The 16,763-nt window shown below is 37.8% G+C and overlaps 1 protein-coding gene across 2 annotated transcripts in view; it reads right to left on the bottom strand.

The window, feature by feature from the left end:
* Window positions 1-16,763, bottom strand: part of celf3a (cugbp, Elav-like family member 3a) — a 55,081-nt gene that overhangs the window by 3,963 nt on the left and 34,355 nt on the right. Inside the window, exons 5-13 of one of the 2 annotated variants that reach the window (XM_033975203.2) lie at window positions 13,793-13,921; window positions 10,479-10,558; window positions 8,661-8,804; window positions 5,264-5,408; window positions 4,460-4,609; window positions 3,979-4,038; window positions 2,613-2,717; window positions 1,937-2,080; window positions 1,249-1,385 (exon numbers count right to left, since the gene is read on the bottom strand). In XM_033975203.2, the coding sequence (XP_033831094.1) occupies window positions 1,258-1,385; window positions 1,937-2,080; window positions 2,613-2,717; window positions 3,979-4,038; window positions 4,460-4,609; window positions 5,264-5,408; window positions 8,661-8,804; window positions 10,479-10,558; window positions 13,793-13,921 (1,085 nt within the window). In that variant the 3' untranslated portion in view covers window positions 1,249-1,257. The remainder of the gene's footprint in view (window positions 1-1,248; window positions 1,386-1,936; window positions 2,081-2,612; window positions 2,718-3,978; window positions 4,039-4,459; window positions 4,610-5,263; window positions 5,409-8,660; window positions 8,805-10,478; window positions 10,559-13,792; window positions 13,922-16,763) is intronic. The other variant, XM_033975204.2, reaches the window with a different exon arrangement.

The raw sequence follows: 16,763 nt of genomic DNA, 5'->3' as shown, positions 1-16,763 counted from the left end.
AAGTACTCAAACAGAATAGACCTCTGCTAAGGCACAGATCCAATCACACAGCAAAAAATATAAATAGATAAATAAATGCCAAACCCAAATCTGATTCAATGTAGCTCTTTCTAGAGGAAATAAACCCTGAAATCTCTGAAGAAAATCAATGAAGTTCATCTTTGTTCTAGTCTTCTTTGTCTTTAATATATTTAAATCCTAAAAGTGCATATTGTCACTTTTCTTGTGGAGGGTCCGCTATCTCCTTGTCTTCATGGAGATGTTGGTTTTGTCTGGTTTGTTACACAGTGTTGAATTAAACATTTCTATCTTGCCATCTGCTCGTTTCCATGGAGATAGACAAGTTTAAAACCATACGTTGGAACAATTGTGGGACAGCAATGACATGGAGAACAGCAGGTGGCAGAGGTGGTAGAGAAGTTACATAGTCCATCTTTAATAAATTTTGTATCTTCAGTCACTCCACTCTTTCATGTGAATGCACACTGAAATTAATGCTTTTATACTCTAAGCTTATGAGCTGTTGAATTGAAATAAAAATAATTATTAGAGTTTATCTTGCGTTATTAAAGTATATTTAATTAACACATTCGTCACACTTGTTTCAGACTGTGGGGTGCAAAAATAACACCACTTTTAACAGCACTGGCCTTGTCCTTGTAATGACTCTGTGGACATTTAGAGCAAAGCGTAGCCTCATTAAAGTTAATCTAGTGTGCTCTTATTGACTGCTTCAGCTCCACGTAGAAGACACTTACGTAGTTAGGCCCAAATTACAGCCAATCCAGCTGTCTATCAATCTCCTCCAATGCCACCCATCTCCAATAGGTCGCTACATTTTAACATACCTATAGTAACATTGAGCTGATGAGAACTCTATGGTGCAATTTACCGGCGTCTGCAGTCAAAATCCAGATGTTTTGACCTAGTTTATGGTTAATATAAAAAGCCATTACTGGGAATATCCACTAGAAACAAAAACTGGAAAAATGACTAATGTTTTCAATGTCAGCATTTTACATAGTATTAAAAAGTGGTGGCATTATTTAATGTGTCATCTATAAATACTGTCATATGAAAGTACTTAAAAGTACAAAAAACAAAACATTATAAGATTCAACATATTTGAATTATATATATTTATCGATTTTTTTACCAAAACAGTAAATCACCATTGGCTCCTGCTTCTCTGTCTGAGATTATGTTACCATCTGAAATGTTGTGAACATAAACTAAAGCTGCTCTCACCTCTGGGTCTCAGTACGGCCGGTTGGCGTCCTTGGGCCTTTTGAGCTGAACCTTCAGCCTCTTCATCCCGATCTGGAAGCCATTCATGGCCTGGATGGCTGTCTGGGCGCTGGACGGGTTGTCAAAACTCACAAAACCTAAACAAATTAAGTATTTTTTAAAAGAGTTTTAATTTTTTTTTAAAACCCAAAAAACTAACTAACCAAACACAAAAATTACACTACCGGTATATTATATTATATTAGATTATAAAAATTACACTAAAGAAGCTTATAACATAGTTTGCCACCAGCTAAAACGCATACATTCCATAAACTGCTGATATTTTATGATGATATTTATTAAATGTTCCAAACTATATTAAATGCTGAATTGTTTGTATTAAATGTTGGTGGTCCGAAATTTGAAATTATGAAGAGAAAACAAAACATTTTGTCAAAGCATGTCCCCAACACTGCGTTGAATGTGACCTGCTACCTGTCGTGACTGGCAGAGGAGATGTTATATCTCAATGGGACCTTTCTGGCTAAATAAAGAAGGTAATAAGAAGTTGATCGTTTTTATTTAATTGATAAAAAAACAACAACAGCATTTTACTATTTCCCTCAACAATTTCAGAATTTGTCTTTAGCGTATATCCTTATTATGATAATACATTCCCCATGATATTATGACTGCAGACACTCACCGAAGCACTTGCTCTGGTTGGTGGCACGGTCAACAAAGACCTTGGCGGAGATGACGTTTCCAAATGGCAGAAACATCTGGAGGATCTCAGAGTCTGTGAACTCCTGGGGCAGGTGGTAGATGAAGATGTTACAACCCTCGGGACCTGCAGACAACGACAGGAACAAGTCCAATAAGTAACTGTATTTGGATATAGGTGGGATAAGGTGACATAGGAATTGATAACCTGGTTAGCTACATCATTTGTTCTAAAACTGTGTGTAGCACTGGCGGTATGCAAATTCTTCTGCAGGTCAAATATTTTTAGAGTCAATTCTATTTACATTTTGGGTGAGACCTGATTTAGTGTAGCAATAGTTATTTTCTAGTTTAGACCTGGTACAGCCCAATTTTAAACCAAGGCTAGTCCCGTTTTAGACCTGGATTAGATCTAGTGGTATTCAGAAGGCAAAATATGGTACTTGGTGGTACTTGGTTTGAAACGTTGAAGAATTACTAACTGGTAAAGTGGCACTGCACACAAGTATAAATATAGTTATTGGTTTGTTTTTACTCTTTGAGATAGAATAAGGTGAGATTAAATCAGCTTTAGAAGTATTTAATGTAGTGATGACATAGTGCAACTAAATTTGATGTAACTTGGAAGTGCCCCCCTGTGGTTGGTTTGTTACACTCACCCTCTCGTTGCTGAAGCTGTTGGGGCTGCTGAGGCTGCTGTGCCACCAGAGTGGGCTGGTGAGGGAAGGGCTGCCCCACCAGACCATAGGCAGCGGGGTATGTGGCTGTGGAAAGAGAGAGGCCGGAAGAGAAGGGGAGAAGGGGAAAGAGAGACAGAAGGGGAGGAATGGGGGTGATTGGAGAGAGATGGTGATATAGAGGAGAAGGAGGGCGAGGGCAGGGTAAATAAAGGTAGAGGAAGAGGAAGATAGAGAGAGGAGAGGAATAGGGGGGGAAGGAGAGAAAGAAATAGAGATAGGGTGGGGTAAGTCAACTGTAGCTGACTCCATGTACATATAAAATTGGATTTTTGCATCATAGACTGTACACAATTTATGGTTTGCATTAATAAATGTTTAAAATGTATATTATATTATCTATTCAAGACAATTGAGAGGACTACAGCCAGTCCTCTGTCAGTAAAAGCCTGATGTTTGTAGCACAGTTATTTGGAAGAAGAAATGTTACTATTTTCGTGTTAAATGGCTTGCTTATGTATATTCAGGTTTATATTCAAGAAAATAATGATACAAACTATATTTTTATTTGTTTCCAATGAGACAAAATAAAGCTGAATCAAAACTGATGATGAAAAAATATGAGAAATTAATGGTGATCTTGCCCAGCCCTGCATTATGACTTTACATACTAAACCATATACAGTATTGTTTAAAACTATTGTATACATACTAACGCATTGCACAGAACAGGGACATGTTAACAAGTGGATTCTGTGGCAACTTTTTGCTGTGAATCTCTGCTTCACACATGCAGCGCGAGAAAGACACCGCCACTGTTTCTGATTAAGTTACATAACACGTCTTTACACTGTACTGTGAATATAATTAGGCCTATTGTCTATCTCGAGGTTCAATCTAGCTTTGCATGTTTTGATTAGAATTACAGTAAACCTTGAATACATGTAGAAAAATTATGGATTGCATGATTTTTTTTTTTTGATGATGATGATGTATATTGCAATATTGTGAAAAGCAGCATTAGTTTTGGGTTTAGTCCCAATTTTTATGTAGTGAATGAGCAAATGTTGGGTTTGGTCAGGTTGGTCCTGGTGTGGACTTTTGGCTTTGTTCAAATCCTGGTTTAGTCCTGACCAAAGACACTGATAACGATGTTATTTATATGGGCAAAATGACCAATTTGCTACATTATTATGTTATGTTATTCTGCTATTGTATATATATATACAGTACAAAAAATACATATTTTAGTGGGACTTTACTGAATAGCACTAGTTAATACTTAGTTTAGTTTAGTTCAGTTATTTGAGGAAAGTAGATGCTATCATGCCAGTGTGGTAGATGTTACCTGTGTAGTGCTGCATGCCTGTGTACGCCTGCTGCAGTGGATCCAGGACAGGACTCTGAGCTGAGGAAGAGATCAACAAAGATGTATTAGTCATTTCATTAGATGCTATCTGGAGCATGAAATCAAGATCTAAATATAATCCCCTCCAATCTAAAACAAAATCCCAAACATGCAGGGAAAATCTATCTACATATATTTTTTTAGGAATAATTTAAAAAGAACCAAATTTCAGCATAAACTTTACTACCTCTGCTTCTGGAGAAAATACATTTGAAAATCTGAAATTTAATTTTGTTAACTTCACTAGCAGTAGTAGTTAGTATGTTTAGTGACCATTTCAGGCAAAGCAATAAGATCTCTAGGGAGATAAGAGAAGCCCCACCAGAAATGTTACATAGTGCCTCTTTAACCTTAACAACCTTTTTATTAATATTGTTTTGTACTATAATTAGCAGTGTTTATGTATTTAGGAGAGTAGTACCTTGATAGGTGTGGACCCCATTGGTGTACAGGGTCTCGGTGGCTGATTGGCCATTAGGGGGGGCTTGCACAGAGGGGTAACTGTTCACTGCGATGGGAGGAGGCAGCGCTGGGACAGGTGTGGCTGCGATCGAGGGGGGAGTGCTGGTACCTTCAGGTGAGGAACAACACATTTTAATACATAAATAATTGTAAATGAAAATGTATATAGTATTTTTACAGACGCATGTGGCCACTGCTTGCGATTCGCAACAAAGATAAATATTGTTGCACTAATCAGCTTATTGGAAATTCAAATCTTTTTTAAGAATTTGAAACTGCAACTCAATTTCATATTCCTCCTGTGCCCAAAGGTAGAATAACAATAATAATAGTAGAATAATAATTTATGTTTTGTACAACAGTGGTCCACAAAAATGAATAAAAAATAATCCAGTTTGATACTAGTTTAGAACAATATCTGAATAAGCCTTATCTTCCAGTTCCTTTTTTTTTTTTTTTTTTTAAACAAGATTTGTACAATTTGAGGCAACAGAAATATTATTTCAGGAACATTAACTCAATTTCACAATCCCATGTTTAAGGTTTATAGAAAAAGGAAAGAATAACAGAATTACACTAGTTCAGGACCATTGCTCTAAACCAATCATCCAATGTAATTTGTTTTATAGCGTAAACATTTAAAGCCACCTCACAACAAATAAAATGAAATCTAAATTGATGTTTTCTGGTCTGGCCTCGTGGGTGCTCCTGTGTCCTCATATTTCAAACCCAAATCAAATCATTTCTGTGTTTTGTTTTATACCTGAGGAGGGCGTGATGGATGCAATGGGAGTGGCGATGATGCTGCTGGGGTTAAGAGCCGCGAGCTGTTGCATCTGGACCGCTGCTACGGTGGCGACGGGCGAGAGGTAGGCCGACTGAGCCACAAGAGCCTGCTGCTGCATCAGCTAAAGAGGGGGGAGAAAGAGAGTTAGATGAGAGATTGTATAACTAGAGAGAGGGGTGAGGGAAGAGAGGGAGGGAGGGGAGAGTTAGATGAGAGATTGTAGGAAAAAGAGAGGGGCGTGAGGGAGAGAGGGGGGAGAAAAAGGAAAGCGAGTTAGATGAGAGATTATATAAATAGAGATGGGTGAGGAGAGAGAGAAGGGAGAGAGTGGTGTTAGATGTAAGATCATAGATTTGCAGAGAGGGGTGGGAGAGAGGTGGGAGAGGGAGAGAGGGTGATCAGGGAGAGAAATGGGGCAGAGAGAGGTGAGTGTTAGGTAAAAGAGCATACACAGAAAAAGAGAGGAGCAAGACAGAGGTGTTTAGGTGAGAGGTTGTGTAAAGAGAGAGGAGTGAGTGGAGAGAGAGAGAGGAGTGTTAGGTTAAAGAGCATATACAGATAAAGGGGGAGATAGAGGGGATCAGGGATGGAGAGATGAGAAAGAGGCCGAGTGGAGATGGGGGAGAGACGAGAGAGAAGAGGAACTTAAAACTGGATTATAAATAGAGAGGGGCAAGAGAGAAAGGGAAATCAGGAAGACAGATGAGGGGTGAGAGAAGCAGGGTAGATAGGTAGATGAGGGAAGGAGGAAAAGAAAAGATTAAAGCGTGAACACAGAGATCAGGAAGAGAGAGAAAGGAGAGAAAGGTAAGAAAAAGATGTGAGGGTGAAAGAAAAAGAGGAGGTGTTAGACATGAGTTAGAGAGGGAGAGAGATGGGAGAAAAAGACGGGATGAGGTGTTACATTAGGGATCAAGGAAAGAGGAGAAGGAGGTGTTAGATAAGAGAGGAGAGAGAGAGAAAGTATAGCAGAGAGAGAGAGAGAGAGAGAGAGAGAGGAGGCGGAGGTATTAGATTAGGGATCATGGTCAGAAAGAGCGAGGCAAAGGGAGGGGGGGTTTCATTTAAACATGGCTTCAGGCACGAGAAACACTTTAATATCATTTTAGATTAGGACAATATATTTTAATAAGTGGCAATAAACCCAGATGTACTACACTTTTATAAACTTGTTACGATATGGTATACATTTAGATTATGGAGTACATTCACAGGGGCCACCACTACGACTGAGGCATGGAACGTAACATTGTTGGTCATACTTACTACCAAAGGTACATTTAAAATTTTATTAAAATGTAAAACTGTTTTTGTAATCAGATTTGCACAATATTTATTAATTATTTATAAATGTGTATATATATTTCAAAGAGTTGCATAGCTTGTAGTTCAGCAACACCAGCCAGCCTGTTCAGCTTCCTGTTAAATGCAAAAAGATATAATATTTTGTTTTAGATCGTGAATCACTATAGCAACAGTCCTAATTTTCCATCATTCTGAATCCCATGGATAGAGGTTGTTTACATTTGTCCTGATTTGGGGAGAGCAGACTTCGCAGATGGCTCAGAGGTAAACTGAGGATAAGCACTGGTTAATTGCACACTTCACTCCTATAGGCCATCTACATTCATCAATTTATATAGGCAATTTAGTACTTTAATAAGCATAATCTCATGAAAATCTGGTGTACAGGTCTAATGGTTTATATCCCTGCAGTGATATTCATTTTAACATGAAAGATTTCTGCCATAATACATTAGCAACATTGTGTAGTAGTTGTTTTTGAACTACTGTTTAAATATCATGTCATTTAATGTGAGTAAAACGTGCTTGAACATGTTTTTCCACATTATTTGCGCAGTGTTAATGATTACAATTTACTTACAGAAGTCAGCAGTTCTGCTTAATGCACTGAATGTTTATGTGCTAGCTTTACGGTTGTTGCCAATGAGCCTTGTCTGGGGCCATTAGCTGTGAGCGCTCAATTAGTGAACAAGTTCAGTGGCGTAGCGTTGCTTCACAATTACTCGAGCTTCTAGTTAATTGTTGAATATTCTATACGTGGATTTAATGAATGAAGTCATTTTTTGCCGTCACATTAGCCTCAGAAATGCATTTTAAGTAAGTGAATGTGTTTTAATTGTTTTGATTTATAATTCTGTCTTTTTAATGGCCATTTCTTTATGCTTGGTGAAAATACTTTAGATGGTCTATTACGGTAGATTCAACCAAATAATTTTTTAAGTGCCCTCTATCCAGTATGGGCCTGTTGGAATGGTATGACAATGATATGACATCTCGTAAACGCAAGCTATATTACGTTCTATTGATACACAGTGGTATTATATTGGTATACAGAAGTGTTTCCAGCTAAGCATATGAACACACACGAGTATTTATTCTACTCTAGGGTATGCTTAAAATATTTGTACATTTTAATTCTACATTTTGTGTTACAGTATTGATATTGTGGGCTGCTGTATCCGTATATCTCCACGAGCATTATTTGGTATACTTTAAAATGGGTGTATTTCATGAGAAAGTTTGTGCAGGTAGTGCTTTAACAAAAAGGTTATATATCGTATGGGGGCAGCTTAAATTCATATTGTTTCAGACTTTTTTTTGTTGTAATATAGCAAGTTTTAGGGTCTAATAATTATTGGTAACTCCTAGAAACAATCTGATTCAGCATTTGTTAATTTAACTTTTGTATATTTCATAGTAAAGTGCAATGTTATAAATAGAAAAAACTGGCTCTTGCCCCCCGTCTGTGAGTATGACATTATCACATTCTTGAACCTGAAAACCACCGACAGCGTTGTCACGATACTAAAATTTCAAACTTGATTTAGATATTAAGGAACAGACTCTATACTTAATGCTGATTCCGATACCACAACAATTAAAAACACCCCTTCTTTAGATAATACCATTATGATGATGATCATGATTTTCAACATTAAATTGCAGTACTTTCTTTAATATAATCTCTTATATCTGTGCAATCCCTCAGTCCTCCAGGTATGTTCCATAGTGGTCTATATGGGCATATATTAGTCTTTGTGGTCTTGTTCTGATAAAGCTCAAAATCATTCTAAAGCTATTCAGGAAAGGTTCATTTCTGTCCTGCGAATGTGATTTTTCTAGTGTTGAAATAAGTCTAATCTAGTTTCAATACTTACATACTTTTAGTCATGATTAGTATCTGATTTTATTTACTTTTGACAGCCCTACCATGTATCGTGTATGGTATCGACTCTTGAGAGACCACATGATTCCCAGACCTATTCCATTCCATCATTATCCATCTCCTCCTCATCACACATCATTTGTATTGAACTGTATAAGAGTCATGTGCGTGTGTGTTGCTTACAGCCTGCGTGTAGGCGTTGTAAGCCCCGAGGTGAAGGGTCATGGGACTGATGACCCCCAGCTGTGAGGCCACCTGCTGCATGCGCCTCAGCCCGCGCTCCTTCTCCGAGTCGGCGAACTTCACCACCAGGCTGGACGAGGCACCCTGAGGAGACGGAGAAAGGGAAATTATGGCTCCATCTGTCAGACACTCTTCAGGTCACAGGGAGGCTTGACATTTACAAAAATAACCACACAGAGAGAGACACGGCATGGTACAGAGATCAAAATGGAGATGATGAGACGATGATTATTAGAGAAGTTTTAAAAGGAGCCTTTGCAGTGAACTTTTTAATATTGATCTAGAGATGGTGTTAGATCATTTAAAACTTTGTAGTTATCAGTGTTTCAACTCTTAATTAAAGGTCATATTAAGCTTTAAACTACATTCGCCTGGACACCTTTGCTTCATATTTATGTAATGGAAAAGGAAAACCATTATATGCAACACAGTGTAAGCAATAAAGGTGCGCTTATTCAATTTTCTGGGGGAGGGTTTGCCACTTGCTTGTCTCTGTGGAGATGTTATTGTTTTGCCTGGAATGTTCCACACTGTGGAATTAAATTTTTCTTTTTCTTTAACTCTTTACAGCGACTCACTCAAGGAAATGCAGCTTGTACCACCAAAAAAGCCAACAAATTCTCAGTCTGTAGATATATCAACAGAACATCCAGTAAGGTATGTATTGGAGGTGTTTGCAGTTATTCAATTAGTTAGTTATTATTCTCGTCTACTTACAGTATATTGCTGTTCTTCTCATCTTTCAAATGCTATCACAGCAACATGGAGCGATAGCATTTGAAAAGAGATATAATCAAATTTTCTTTCATTTAAAAACACAAAACAATAATTAAATAGCACAAAGGGAAAAATATGAGTACATTTTGGCCAAATTATGCAGCAGAGTGGCCTAGAAAATTGTAGTGGTGACTGTGTGGTGAGTCACTATGATTCACTGAGCGCATTTGGAGGATTCAAGTGCGTTTGAGGCTGTATCACAGTGCTTTGTCAGTGTAGTTTATAAAATTGGGGTCAATGGTCCAGCGAAAAAGAGGACTCTGGCAAAGAGGTGAAGAGGCGAGTGCAAGCAGTTTGGGCTGAAGGGAGAAATATCAACAAGAATAAAAACAAAGGTGTACAAGAAAAACTAGCCTTTTTGTTTGGTTTGGGGGACAATGGCACATAAAACAGGAGGCAGAGGCAGGAGGGGCAATACAGTTGAAGAGGTCATAAAAATAAACCACATAGAATGTCAAAATTATTATAGTATTTTTTTTTTTTTGACTAGCAGGTCATATATTTAATGATCCTGTTTAACACATGCATAATGAATAAGAATATGAATTTAATTACCAATCTAATCTCAATTGCAAACTTGTCTGAAAAATTGCAATTTGATATTTTCCTAAATCATTCATCCCGGTCCAGAGCCCTACTGCTGATGCTCTCTTTAGGAGTGGTTTAGGTAGAGCTAGGATTTGAAATGAGTACTTCAGAGAGTGAGTAAATATTTGATGTTTTGGAGCTAAAATCAGAGATCGCCGACAGCAATGTTTTAGGCACATGCAGAGAAGCGAAAGTGAATATATAAAGGATGCAGAGGTTAGAGACTGCAGACAGGAGGCCTAGAGGAAGACCAAAGAGATTTATGGATTTAATGAAAGAGGATATGAAGTAAGTTAAGTGTGAGGGAAGAGGATGCAGAGGAAATTGTTAGATGGAACTACAGATATAACCAAACAGCCAGAAAGAAAATGGTTAGGAAAATGAAAGACTTGCCGGTAAAGTGCGACTCCCATGTAGAGCATTGATGGCAGCTTGGGCCTCTGCGTTGGTCTGAAATTTTACAAATGCACAACCTGCACAAAATAAAATAGAATGACATTAATGAAATACCCTACACAGAGAAAATGCTTTGAAATAGATTTGGTCTTACAGCCATTGCCCCATTAGCTACATAGTTAGAGTCATGATCATTATAATATACATGTGTGATCATTATCACATCATAATTTAACCCGGTGTCTTACGCAGATCCAAATCATCCAGGACTTAAAGGTGCACTTCTCTCTCCGCCACCAGCTTGTTGCCATGGATATTAAATTACGGGTGTTTTTATTACTAAAGACTATCTTGAAAAACATGAATATGTATTGTGAACACGGTCACCTCTCCACAGATCAGACATGTAACTCGACGTGGTAGTGTTAGCTGCTGCTTGTCTTCATGTAATTAGTTGATTTTAAAAACAACACAATCTCCATGGAGACAAAAAAGTGGTAGACCCTCCCCCAGAAAAGTTAAATGGTGCACTTTTAAACTAGGACTAAATCAAGATTAAACACATTCTAAACCATAGTTATTCAAAGTAAAAAAAAAAACAGGCCTAAGTTACCTTTTAAGTAAGGACTAAATTCAACAAAACAATATAAGGACTGGAGGAGCTTACAAGGAACCAATCCAGATCTAAACCAGGACTAAACCATGTATAAACAAGAACTAAACCGGGACTTTTCTGCACCCACAATACCCCCCACATGCAGGCAGACAAACCACAGAAACTCCCTTTAAAAATACATTAGGTCCCAGCGCCACCGCTCCATCAGTTACACTGGTGTCATTAAATATATTTTCATTGCTTCATCAATCACACACCATAAACCAGCTCATGCATCATTAGCCCTGACCCATAAAACCTATTGGGCTATTAGTCATGCTCTATGCAACAAACGCAGAAAATTCTAGCAACTGTGTTGGAACTGTCACCGCGCTTTGATTTACATGGCGAATAGTGGCACGCGAGCATCGTTGTTTCTTGGTGGCGGAGGCAATTTACATTCATGTGATATTTGACATGGGAATAAACGGCAGTGACAGTTTTACAGCCATAATATGAATGTAATTATGGCCTAAATCATTCCAGCTACGGGAAGCAGAAGTTGGGAGATTGTAGCAGAGGTAATCAACGTTGTATTTACTTTTGTATGTTTACTGTTTAGCGTTTCGGCAGCGAGAAATCAATGGGGGATATTTCCAGGCACAGAGGAGCATGTAGTTTTATAGCGGTACTGTACCGTAAGATGTGGGATGTGGCCAGAGAGTGCATTACAGAGGTCTGGACTGGTAAGCTCTGGCTAGATCATAGTAGTTTGATCATGTCTTCATAAGCTAAACAAATACTGAGAAGATGTTGTTAGGCTTGCTAAATAGACAGGACACTAGTTAAAATGTAATGAAATTAAAATTGTATGTTGTCTGCACAGATTATAAAGAAGTGGACTAAGGGAGTGTGATGTCACCCATAGCATTCAGTTGCAGTCAAATGAAGCTCATCGAGGCTAGCAGTTATGGGGCACATTTAGAGCTGAATTCTATATTTGGAATTCCAACCACAAGTCTCATAACAACCAAAGAGCCAGTCCAGAGCAGGGTTATTGAAGGTAAAGCCCCTTCCCGTCACACCACTGGGTTTAGCAGGGAGCGGGCGCTTAGCAACGCTGTCAATCAAACCTGTTGCTAATGCTAGCGGGAGCAACCTTAAATATTCATATCTTGATTTACGGGCACAATAGCGAAAGAAAAATACCAGGATCATAACATAACATATATCCATATCTCTCATATATATATATATATATATATATATATATATATATATATATATATATATATATATATATATATATATATATATATATATATATATATATATATATATATATATATATATATATATAATAATTAAATTACATCTTATTTGGCCATCTTTTCCTGTTGCTTCAAGAGATCATAGCTTATGTATTGTGCTTGTATTAGCAGTAGATGACCACCATGAGTCAGCAGGTTTACTTCTTGTACTTTAATGTTGCATGCACACTACTTAAACAAGATCGAGCCTCCTCCTGTTACTTCCTGTGTTCAGATCTTATGTTCTTCTTATTTACTGTTGGATGTATTAGCAGTGTAGTGTGCATCTATTATGTAAATCCCAAATTATATCTCTCTGTATTTTTTATACAGAGGATTATTAGCCTGGCCACTCCCTACATCTGCAGCCAGGATCAAACATCATCGTCCAGTCAGATTTGTTTTTTTCAGTGATGCTTGTGAAACGAAGGGGCTCATTAGTCACCTATCATTTTGAAAATGCCATTTCTTTCACCTCAGATTAACAGAGTTTAGTGCTTCACTCACTGATCCTGCAGAAATCTACAATGTTCAGTCTCCTGTGATATTTTTTTCCTTTTTTTTGTCATAAACAGCCATATTTGTTTTGATACAACTGGCCCATCTACCTGTAAAGAGAGACTTCACTAAACAGAAGTATAAGATTGCACTTGTTGCTCCCTGTGTTCAGATCTTACGTACTGTTGAATGTATTAGCGGTGCATACAGTAGGTGATCACCATGAATCAGCAGTTTTCCTTTTTTGTTTATTATTTGAATTTGCATGCATAAAACCTAAAGTGCATTTGAATGATTCATATATTTTCAAAATTATTACCAGCTTTAGTTGGATAGTACCTGATAAATAATGGGTAAATAGAAGAGGAGAAAAGTAGAAAACAAAAATAAAGGAAGTAGCAGTGAGTTCGAAAATGAAGCTCTACCTATGTCATCAAATCCATCCAAACTGCAAGAGAATTAACGCACAAAGAAGGCCTTTTTCTGTTACTTCACAAAATAAACATGTCGTTACTAATATTTAATTTTCAAATCATAACTATTGCATTATTTTGTTTGGTTTTGGCCCTTGTTAATATTATGGTTGCTAGGTAACAGTTATCGAATTACCTCTACATATGTCATATCTGCTGCCCATGATCAACGAGAAAGTAAAATCATAAACTTCACCAAAATAACAAAACTAGAAATGACAAGGCATGATGTTTCATAAAATCTTACATATGTTATCTATTTGAGTAGAGCTTCAATAATCAGTGAAATGTGTAGTCTAATTTATCATTTGCAATTTAAACAAGAGTAAGTCTCCTCCTGTTGCTTCTTCCTTGTGTTCAGATCTTATGTACTGTTGGATGTATTAGCAGTGCATGTATTGGCAGTAGGTAAGCACCATGAGTCAGCAGTATTACCTTTGCTAGTGCCATCGGGGCCTCGCAGCACCGTGCATTCCTCTATGCTCCCAAACGGCTCAAACATCTTCCGCACATCCGCGTCTGTCTGCTGCTTCCCCAACATGCCGACAAACAACTTCCTGTCTTCTGAGGGTGAAGGAGAGCACCACAACGACAGACAAGAGAGAGAGAGACAAAATAGGAATAACGTTTGGAAAATGGTGCAAGATTAAAGCACAGGAGAAGATATGATGTACAGAATATGAGATATAGGTTTTTTTTTCAAATGTTTTGCAATTAAGCATCAAATCAGGCATTATATGAGCAAAAATGAGCAAAATAGAAAAGTTTAATGCCATAGTGTGGGGCATATTGGACAAAAGTTTAACATTTTCATAAGGACAAACAGGTAGCAGACAGTAGCTCAGTTGTTTGAGTGTCTTCTAACCTGAAGGTTGGCAGTTCGAATCCTGCTCTCAGCATAAATATCACTGGTCCCCCTGACACCCAAAGCTGTCGTTGTGGGGCGAGACACTTAACCCCGCTTGCCCCCAATGTTTGCGCATACTGTTGTATGAGTGTGTGTGAATGGGTGAGTGATTCCTAGATGTAAACCGCTTTGAGTGCTTTGAAGGTGGAAAAGAGCTATATATAAATGTAACCATTTACCAGACCCTTTATCAGAAAACAATCAGATTTACAAAGAAAACTAAATCAGGAATAAACCATATCTAAAGCTAAAGACAAACCTAATAAAGGCCACTTCTTTGACTGTTTAATTTTACAAACAATAACATTAGCCTGCCCAGGGACTACAGGTGAAAATTAGGTGTTAAAATCTGATACAATCCATCATTCCAGTTCAGGTTAATGCATAATGTGCACTGTCCCTGTCTCATTAAATAGATAAACTAAACCAAAAAAAAAACTAAAGTTATACAAAATATGGCTTTGAGACTGCAGTTCCTCCATTGATCAGCAGAGTGCAGTGTGGCGGGTGACAGGAGTAAACAGCATTTGGCAGTGTCTCAAATGTTTGTCACCGAATGTTTTCATCGGCTGCTCCGTCTGTTCCTGTCTGCAGCATCAGGAGGCCGTGTTTCTGCGCGTTTAGACCCATTCAAGTCAAAACGCTTTCACTTGACATTACTGCTCTGCCCCAAAGCATAAAACAGCTACAGAGACAGACAGCAAGCTTTGTGTGATTCTACCAAACCACCAACACAGATATGCTAAATTCAGATGTGGTTTAGGTTGATTTAGTTCTGGTTGAGACCTGATTCAGACCTGGTTCAGATCTGGTTCAGATCTTGTTTAGTCCTTAAAATGGAGTTTGGTCCTTGTCTAATCTAATCCAATATGCTCGCTTCAGTTGTGGTTTAGGCATGTTTAAACCTGATTTAGATCTGGTTTGGATCTGGCTTAGTCCTACTTTAGACCTTAAGATGGGGTTTGTTCCTTGTCTAGTGTAATGGCTTTAACCTGATATGTTCAATTCAGCTGTAGTTTAAGATCTATTTAGTCCCAGTTTAGATTTGGTTTAGCCTGGTTTAGTCCTGGCTTAGACCTGGTTTAGACCTGCTTTAGACCTGGTTTAGACCTGGTTTAGACCTTAAGATGGGGTTTGGTCCCTGGTCTAATGGCTTTAACCTGATATGTTCAATTCAGTTGTGGTTTAAATCTGTTTAGTCCCAGTTCAGACCTAGTTTAGTTCACATTTGGTCCTGGTTTAGAACTGGTTTAGACCTGTTGACCTGGTTTTGACTTGGTTTTGACCTTAACATGGGGTTTGGTCCAGATGACTTTAACCTGAAATTCTCAATTCACTTGTGGTTGACAGGAACCTTTGTGATTCACTTGTGGCTTAGTCCTGGTTTAGGCCTAGTTTGGACCTCGTTTAGCTGTAGTTCATCTACTTTTCTATAGTTTTCTATACTTCTTCCTCTGCCTCTTTATCCCATAATAATTTCTTTGGTGTTTATGAAATAAAATTATAAACTTGTTTTGCAGTTAAAATTATCCCAAAACATCTCTTTGTTATATGTCATATAATGGGCCTGAAAGCAGCAGCCAAAAAACGTCAAGCTAAAGAGGCCCGTCACAAAACCAATAGAGGAGATATACACAATTAGATGCAATGGATTATGTAAAACAGGACATTGTGGGCTGTTGTTTCAGATGCGTTTTGGCAGAATAATAAATCCTGGTTTGTGAAAATCTAATTTGCCTTTTCCGTGAATTGTTACACACTGTGAGCAGCTGCCTACGCTGAAAAACATTTGAAAATAAACACACGACATTTGACAAGGCAAAAAATGTGCTCATAAAATGTAGCAATGTTTGTAATGTACCACTACCACCACTATTACCATTACTGCTACCACTACTATCACTACTACTACTACAATGCCTGACAAATGTATGCCTTTAAAAAATGTTATTTAAAGGTCCTATATTACATAAAATTGACTTTTGTGAGTGTTAAACCATGTTAGAATGTTGTTACCTCCTCAAAAACATACCCAGAGTTGTGTTTTGTTTTGTTTCATTCATACACGTTTGAGTAACCCTTTATTATTAGTCTGTCTACATCTCCAAAACTCAAAATGCTCTGTTCCACCTTGTCATGTCATGATGCGGTAGTTTTAAAGTTAACAGCTCCTTTTACCTTTAGCTCAGTAAAGATTGGAAATTCCGGGGCTGAAATTATCCAAATGATTCAAGTGAAGTTGTATGGGGTTTAAAAACACAGTGGAGCACTTCCTGTATTACCACATGACATCACAAGGTGGAGTGTTTTCTGTTTGAGAGAAAAACTCCTAAATATGCAGAGTTTGTGCGTTAAACATGTGTGAATGAAACAAACTCTAGGTATGTTTTTGATGAGGAAACAACATTATAACATAGATCAAAATGGAGTAACATGGGCCCTCCAAAATTGAAAACTTGAAATGACCAGGGTAAGCATGTTGAGCGGCTCCCTGCCTCC

This window comes from Periophthalmus magnuspinnatus, chromosome 11 (genome assembly GCF_009829125.3).
Source record: "Periophthalmus magnuspinnatus isolate fPerMag1 chromosome 11, fPerMag1.2.pri, whole genome shotgun sequence".
NCBI lineage: Eukaryota > Metazoa > Chordata > Actinopteri > Gobiiformes > Gobiidae > Periophthalmus > Periophthalmus magnuspinnatus.
The sequence above is the reverse complement of the archived record's forward strand: the minus strand, read 5'-3'. Positions and strand labels throughout refer to the sequence as shown.